Here is a 7912-nt window from a genome sequence, read left to right as displayed (position 1 = left end):
ACGACAAAACCCTCCGATTTGATCGTAATGCACCATTCCTCAAAACAATGTCTGAAGCGGACCTTGAAGGAGATGGGTTGGCGTTCGCCCGCAATGCCCAACCGTGTCTGTGGCAAGGCGATTTGCATATTTTTCGCGTTTCTTGTTTCTGTTCGCCATCCGCCAGCAGACGGATCTTAGTATGCTGTCTGCTTGTCTCTGTGCACCACAGGCACACGCATACTCCGTTAAGCACACTGTTCGGGCGCACATAACAACATTCACAACCGCAGCAGCAACGGCAGCAGCAGCAGCAGCAGCAGGAAGCAACAGCAACAGCACGCTTTGTGGTGTGATTGCCCAACGACGAGCGACGCGAGCGAGGAGCATGGATAAAAAGAAAACAAAATCCATTGTTCATGAGACGGCACCACACAGCACACAACAGCACACACACATACAGAGACACACCGGGCAAACAGCAAAAATAAGAAAAACCTCCCTCGGAATAGCACGTTATTTTTTTTTTGGGAAGCAAAGAAGAAAACACCAAAAACCTAATCACAGTGATCGCGACATTTGCTGTCGCTGTAACGGAGGGAGGGATGAGAAGCGCGAGGCGAGGAATTCCTTTCATAAATTTCACATTCCTCCCCTTTCCATTGCGTTCCTGCTGTGTTGCTGCTGCTGGTGGTGCTGGTGGTGCTGCTGCTGGTGGTGCGGGTGCGATTGGCTATTTTCACCCCACATTTGGCCAGCGACTCCCACCCCACGGCCGTTGATGATTGAAGAAGGGTGGAGGCGACGCTCGGAGTAGAACGCAACGGAGTATGGCAACAAAACAAAAACAGACACAACACAGCACAACGGGTCGGGAAACGGGAGGTGCGGTGTAGCGGGGTGGACCTTTCTGTTTCTGTCGGACCTCCTACTCGCAGCCGATCGCCGCGGAACTCACCTTTTTCCTCTCGACGGTCCGCGGACACACACTAGCAAGCGGACTGAAGCGATCGTTTCGCGACAAACGTTTTTGACATTTCCGCAATCCCTTACGCTGCTTCTCTTCTCCACACACAAAACACACATACAGTCGAGCGCGGGCACGATCACGTCGGAGTATACGGAGCTAGAAAGCTACCAAAGGAGCATCAACAGCAGCACAGCATCAACAGCATCAACAGCAACCACCCACCACCGTCACAAGGTGGGGAGCATAATTTGAATGATTTTCACGAGATTTTCACTGGATCTTAACGCACTGGATCTAACCCGCAAATACACACGCACACAGGACACAGAACTAGTCAGCAACAACTTTTGTGATGATCGAATCGAGCCGTAGAACGCAGAAAATCCAAAACCCCGAACTCCGATCGGTCGTCGTCGTCGGATCATCCGTGGAGGAGGAGGAGAAGGAGTGTTGTCCGCGCGAGATGGCCCCGAATCGATGCGCCTGAACCCGTGCACAAACCGAAAGCGAATGAAACAACGAACCCCACACAGCCACGGGCTGAACGGATAGATGGTGTGATGGAACAACACGCGCGCTCGATCGACAGTGTGCGTGTGTGTGCGTGGTACGTGTGCCACTGGTGTGGGTGTGTGTGGCGACGACAACCTCGGCAGTTTGGGGTACAGGTGTGCCGAGGCGCTACCTGGAATAGATCGTTCGCATTGTGCGCCTAAAGTTATGCAAACGAAATTGGCATTTAAGGGTTTATTTAAAATAAATTCTAATTTTTTTTTGTTAAATTTATCGTCCAAAACGATTGTTTAGTAGTGAAGGGAGCGTATAAAATAGAAGAAGATTGTGTTAACTTCAACTTCAGATTGTTGATAATACTGTCGGTAATCGAATAATAGACCTGCAATGTAGAGTAATGTGCTGATAATTTCCTTTCGATTGCTAATCCGAGAAGATAATAATTAAACAATCATTACTGAAATTCAAATATTTACTCCCATTCTCAGCAGAAAAAAACCAAGCTTTCACGAAAGCTCTCGCGCTTGACAGTTGTCGGTTCCTCCTTTGCGTTGTTGGTATTGTCTGTTTGGTGGCTCCTCATCTTCGCCCCCGAAATTTCAGTCAACGAATGGTCGCACGATCGTGCTGATCGTGTGTTTCGTGCACGCAACGGCCGTACCTACACAGCGATCCCACGACTTACAAGAGGCTGCGCGATTGCGTAAAACGCAACCTTTCGGATGGGCCAACCACCAGTGACCAGTGAAGCTAATTCGTTCTCTTAACGTTGACCATCGCAACGAGCCCATTAGCTATTCCCAGTTCCCAGTGCAACGATGGAGACGATCGAGGGCAGTACGGTGCGCAATCGTAAAGCACAGCAAAAGAAGCCACCAAAAAGCGAGGAGGAAACAACCGAGGTACGAGACGAAAACCTTTCGAGCAACGAAAGACATCAACGACCAAGTGACGAACCCTCGAGCAAAACGCTTGAAAACGACGACGACGGGAAGGAGCGCAAACGATCCACCAGCACACCGGAAAAGCATGAACGTGACGTCGAGAATGATCGGTTCAGTGTTACGGTCAACCTGCAGTTCAACGGTGCCACCGTGGGTCTGTTTTTGCTTTCCTTCCTAACTCGATTCTACAGTATCGGCTATCCGGGAGGTGTTGTGTAAGTGCAAAACGGGCAGCGGCCACCAGCAAGGCTTGTTACAAGCATTGCCAACGAAAGGTGTTACAACCTCGCCCTTTGTCTCTTTCAGCTTCGATGAGATACACTTTGGAAAGTTCGTCTCGCTGTACCTCAAAAACACCTTCTACTTCGATCAGCATCCACCACTGGGGAAGCTGCTGATAGCGGGCGCAGCCGGAACTGCGGGCTACAGTGGGAGCTTCGAGTTCCCCAAAATCGGTAGCGAGTATGATGCGGTAAGTGGTCGCGAGGCACGCTGCCGAATCCAGCGGAACCAGTTTGTGAGCGTGGGGATGGTGGATGAAAGTGAAGATGTCGCGACGATGTCGACGCAACCGCAGCACGCCCCTTTACAGTGCCACTGTTTGAGGTGGTTGTTAGCGAAACCTCGCTCACCTTGGGATATGGTTGGTGAGAGGTGGCTTACGCGCAACCGCACACAATGGGGCGTCTAATTTCATCCAAGTGCCTTTCTAGTTACTTTTTGGCGAAATGTCAATGCCGAATCCAAAGATCACTCCCGAAAGGAGATTAATGGTGACCCGCTGGGGATTAAACCGGATTCTGTTGCTCTTCTTCTTCCATTCCAGTCCGTTCCCGTGTTTGCGTTACGCTTCGTACCGGCATTATGCGGGAGTTTGCTGGCACCGATCGTCTACTCGATACTGCGCCAGATGAAGCTAGGCCAAGGCATCAGCTTACTCGGTGGACTTTTGATCGTTTTCGGTGAGTTCTATTTTTATTTTCCATTTCTTTTTCGTCTTCTCATCTCACCGCATCTCCTGCATCCCCAGACAATGCGCTACTGACGCACTCGCGCTTCATCCTGGTGGAATCGATTCTGCTGTTCTTCGCGGCACTGGGCATCCTGGCGATCCTGAAGTTCCTCCAGGCCGAACCATTCAGCGCCCGCTGGTGGACCCAAGGGACGATCGCGGCCATCTCACTCACGGCTGCCGTTTGCGTCAAGTTCGTCGGTTTCTACAGCTACCTGCTGGCGGTGTACATGATGGGACGTCACGTTTGGCAGGAGTTGCCCGATCGACGTCGCTCCAGTATCTACCTGACGCTAAAAGTGCTCGCAATGGCGACGCTCGTACTGTGCGTCTCGGCCGCCATCTATCTCGGTTGCTTCTACGTACACTTTGCCACACTCTACAAAGCGGGTCCACACGATACGGTGATGACGAGTGCATTCCAGGCATCGCTGGAGGGTGGCCTAGCGTCGATCACCCGAGGACAACCGCTGCGCATCCAGCACGGTTCCCAGATCACACTAAAGCACACGCACGGACGCGTCTGCTGGCTCCATTCGCATCCGCACGTCTATCCGATCAAGTACGCCGATGGACGAGGTTCGAGCCACCAGCAGCAGGTCACCTGTTACGGGTTTAAGGACGTTAACAACTGGTGGATCGTAAAGCGACCGGAAAAGGAGGGTCTAATGGTAGGCGAAGATCCGGATTACATCGAAAACGGTGACATCGTACAGTTGGTGCACGGTGTGACAAGCCGGGCACTGAACACACATGACGTCGCCTCCCCAATGTCGGCCCTATGCCAAGAGGTGTCCTGTTACATCGACTACAACATCTCGATGCCGGCCAATCTGCTGTGGAAGGTGGAAATCCTGAACAGCAAGGATTCGAGTGGCAAATGGTTCGCGATCAGCTCGCAGGTTCGGTTCATTCACGTCAACACGACGGCGGCGCTCAAGTTTACGGGCGAGCAGCTACCGGACTGGGGTTTCAATCAGTTTGAGGTGGCCGCCGATCGACGCCAGTACACGATCGATACGATCTGGAATGTGGAGGAGCATCGTTACACGCAGCACAGCGACAAGAAGGAGGTGCTGAACAAACTGCTGACGACGGAGATGATACCGACCGAACGGACGCGCCTCTCGTTCTGGAACAAGTTCTACGAGCTGCAGATGAAGATGTTGCTTCACGCGGATAAGGTTGAGGGTCACATGTACTCGTCGGAACCGCACGAGTGGCCCCTGATGGATAAGGGGATCGCTTACTGGATCGATGCTGATTCGAATGCGCAGATACATTTGCTCGGTAATGTGGTGCTTTGGTATTCGGCTACGATCGCGATCGCGCTATACGTGGCTTTCCTCGTGTTTTATCTTATCCGTCGAAGGCGTCAGTTTTATGATTTGGAGCCAGCAGAATGGGCACGCTTCAGGATGGGCGGTGAGATTCTGCTCGTCGGCTATCTGCTTCACTATCTGCCGTACTTCTTTGTCGAGCGCACGCTGTTCCTCTACAACTATCTGCCGGCGCTGCTGTTCAAGATACTGCTGCTTTGCTTCACCATCGATCATACGCAGATGGTGCTGCGGAAGTTTGTGAGCTCACGACCCAAGCTTGCCGGACTGTTTTGGGCGTTCGTTGGTGTGTGGTTCGCTGGTGTACTGTACTTCTTCCGACGCTACAGCGCGCTGAGCTACGGTATGACGGCCCTGTCGGCCGATGATGTGCTCGAGTTGCGGCTCAAGGATACCTGGGATCTGATCGTCCATAAGCCCTAGGAGGAGCTGACGACGACTCTCGGCACTCGGTAGTTATTTCGTTGAGATTCGTACATTTTACTATTAAAAAATACTCTCGCGTTGGCGAAACTTCAATAAAGCGTGGCTTTCCTTTTGGACATTTTTGAACAAAAAACAACCGTAAATTCCAAAACTTTTTAATTGACGATTGAGCTCACTGGACGAGAGCTAATCTTGAGGAGCACTCGACACGGACTCACTCGAACAGTGAAGATGGAACTCCCCACGGTGGTGGTGAACTTGCCGTCGTTTCAAGGTGAAGTGCACAAGAACCGATGACAGAGTTGTGTACGCATGGTGTGAGGAGTGGTGTGGTTCCCTTAACGGCTTCTTGACTTTCCGGTATGTAGGCAGATTAGCAAACGGTAGCAACAGCAGCACTAGTAGCAGCAAAAAAACAAACCAAAACAAAGAAAGGCTGGAACCAAATCAAACACAAACGCACCGGACGGAGGTGTTGATCCCCCAAAAACACCTGACTTCAACCCGTAGGTATGTGGGATTTCTGGATCCGTTTGCGGCCACCTCCCCGAGCCGTACAGGTTTGTAGCGTAAACACTTGTCCTGCTCAATGAGATTGTTTAGGTTGTCGAAGATCAGTGTTGGTCGAATGCGTCATACGAGCATAGCGTCACGGCGGATGCTGGGATCGGATATGTTGAAGTACCCCTCCTTAAGGACACGGTTGCTCGGTGAACTCGGTGAATCCACGCGGTTATCCTCGCATGAGCATGAGCACCCAGATCCTCAACTGGAAGGAAAGCACAAAGTCCAGCCCCCATCAGCCATGCTGACTCACGGAACAATCTCGAGGATTGGAGGCTTAAGGGACAAAAAAACGGCCGGAATTAGCATCCAGCACAATACAGGTTATTTTGATTAGGTAAACCTCCCATATGGCACGGAAGGAACGCTATAAGAACCTATAAGATGGCTTATCCACACTGGCAGCCGCTTCATTCGCCAGCCGGACTTCATGGTGAACAGTGCAGAAACCCAAGAAGACCACGTGGTTCGGGGGGAATTTGTGTCTAGACGCTGTCTCGTGCGGTTCTTCTATAGGGAGACGATGGGTGATTGCAGTGTGGAGAGTGGCGTAGTGGAGTTTTACAAAAACTCCACCATACTGATAACCGGCGGAACGGGCTTCATAGGGAAGGTGTTGCTGGAGAAGCTGCTGCGGTGCTTCGAGGTGCGCAAGGTGTACCTATTGATTCGGGAAAAGCGCAGCACAGCGGTCGGCGATCGGTTGAAGGAGATGCTGAATGATGTGGTTAGTGAAATGATCTACTTCTGGTGGTGGTGAATTCAGTGTTTAATGTGGCCAACAAATGGTACGGAATGCCAAGGAGAGGAATGAAGTTGTGAAATTCTTTTGAAGGATATTTCCTTCAATCATCAAGACATTCGTCTAAAGAGCGAGGAATAGATGTAATAGTCATGTGAGACTAATCGTTGAGTTATGGCATGGTTCAGGGTGTGTCATTAGTAGATCGTGATAGTGATACTCGACACGCGCTACTATGGGTACAGTGGAATCTTCACTGCCCATCGTGTAACCTAATTATGCAAAATAGTTCAATAACTTGGTAGATAAACCTGTTTTACCTCGTTACAGACGGAGAAACCTGCCAAACCTGTTTCGATTTACATGATTCTTTAGGAATTTCGGGACGATAGTCCAGATAACCCTTCACAGGGCGAGACTTTTGCCAGACAGTAAAATGACTTCCTGCATTCCGAACCCGATTCCGGTTCATCCCAAATTGATCGCAAAATCGATTGAAATAAAACACATTACATTTATAATTTTATCGACAACTTATCGCCATAAATGATAAAAATTCTAATTGATCATTTTAGTAGTACCATCAAGCAAGAGCCCGTTAACAATTCTCAGTACAACTTTTACAGATATTCGGCAAGATCAGAGCGACCACGGGCTCGGACAGCATCCTGGCCAAGGTAGTACCTATTGAAGTCGATTTTCAGTCCGATGCCGTTATCTCAGCTGAACACCAACGGCTCTTGGCAGCAGAAGTGCAGGTAGGCACCAGAGAGAATACGCTTTGTGTCTCTTATCTTAACCACCGCAAACGGTTCTTCTCCTGCCATCCACCGTCAGATCGTATTTAACGTGATGGCATCCGTAAAGTTCAACGAAGACATCGAAACAGCGATCAATACGAATGTCCTGTCGTCGCGTAAACTGTTCCAGCTGACAAGCCGATTCCCGGGCGTCCGCTCGATCGTGCACGTCTCGACGTTCTACTCCAACTGCCACCGGCCACACATCGAAGAGCACATCTACGAGGACCTACCGTTCGGGGGGTATGAGAACATTCTGAACATCTTCCGCTTTCTGAGTGCCGAAGAAAAGGTGCACCTAAAGCAGCTCATCCTGGGACCGATGCCAAACAGCTATACCTTCAGCAAGCGGTGCGCCGAGGTGATGATTCGCCACCAGTTTGCTCATCTGCCGATCGCCATCTTCCGTCCACCGATCGTATCGAGCGCGTATCGGGAACCATCGCCCGGTTGGGTGGACAATTTCAATGGAGCCGCCGGTATGGTTGTGCCCGCATGTCGTGGTCTACTGTACTGGATACGAGGTAAGGAGGACGTTTCTTTGGATGTCATACCGGTGGATTACTGTGTCAATGCGCTACTAGCCGTTGGTTGGGACAATGCGCGAAGGTATGTCGTGAGA

At 50.8% G+C, this 7912-nt stretch overlaps 2 protein-coding genes across 2 annotated transcripts in view; both read left to right on the top strand.

The window, feature by feature from the left end:
- The first annotated feature begins 2035 nt into the window (after positions 1 to 2035).
- LOC125953417 (protein O-mannosyltransferase 1) lies at positions 2036 to 5317 on the top strand. The gene is made up of 4 exons (XM_049683002.1): positions 2036 to 2621; positions 2713 to 2878; positions 3233 to 3368; positions 3437 to 5317. The coding sequence occupies exons 1-4, from the start codon at positions 2281 to 2283 to the stop codon at positions 5179 to 5181; spliced, it is 2388 nt and encodes a 795-aa protein (XP_049538959.1). The 5' UTR covers positions 2036 to 2280; the 3' UTR covers positions 5182 to 5317.
- A 954-nt stretch (positions 5318 to 6271) lies between these two features.
- LOC125953584 (putative fatty acyl-CoA reductase CG5065) overlaps positions 6272 to 7912 on the top strand; it is a 2361-nt gene continuing 720 nt past the window's right edge. Inside the window, exons 1-3 of the mRNA XM_049683233.1 lie at positions 6272 to 6475; positions 7117 to 7248; positions 7328 to 7899. Of these exons, the coding sequence (XP_049539190.1) occupies positions 6272 to 6475; positions 7117 to 7248; positions 7328 to 7899 (908 nt within the window). The remainder of the gene's footprint in view (positions 6476 to 7116; positions 7249 to 7327; positions 7900 to 7912) is intronic.

Source organism: Anopheles darlingi, chromosome 3, assembly GCF_943734745.1.
Source record: "Anopheles darlingi chromosome 3, idAnoDarlMG_H_01, whole genome shotgun sequence".
NCBI lineage: Eukaryota > Metazoa > Arthropoda > Insecta > Diptera > Culicidae > Anopheles > Anopheles darlingi.
The sequence above is the reverse complement of the archived record's forward strand: the minus strand, read 5'-3'. Positions and strand labels throughout refer to the sequence as shown.

Coding starts and splice junctions, on each gene's coding strand:
- LOC125953417 (XM_049683002.1), top strand. CDS start 2,281: ATGGAGACGATCGAGGGCAGTACGGTGCGCAATCGTAAAGCACAGCAA. Junction 2,622..2,712: donor GGCTATCCGGGAGGTGTTGT/GTAAGTGCAAAA, acceptor TGTCTCTTTCAG/CTTCGATGAGATACACTTTG. Junction 2,879..3,232: donor TCGGTAGCGAGTATGATGCG/GTAAGTGGTCGC, acceptor CTTCCATTCCAG/TCCGTTCCCGTGTTTGCGTT.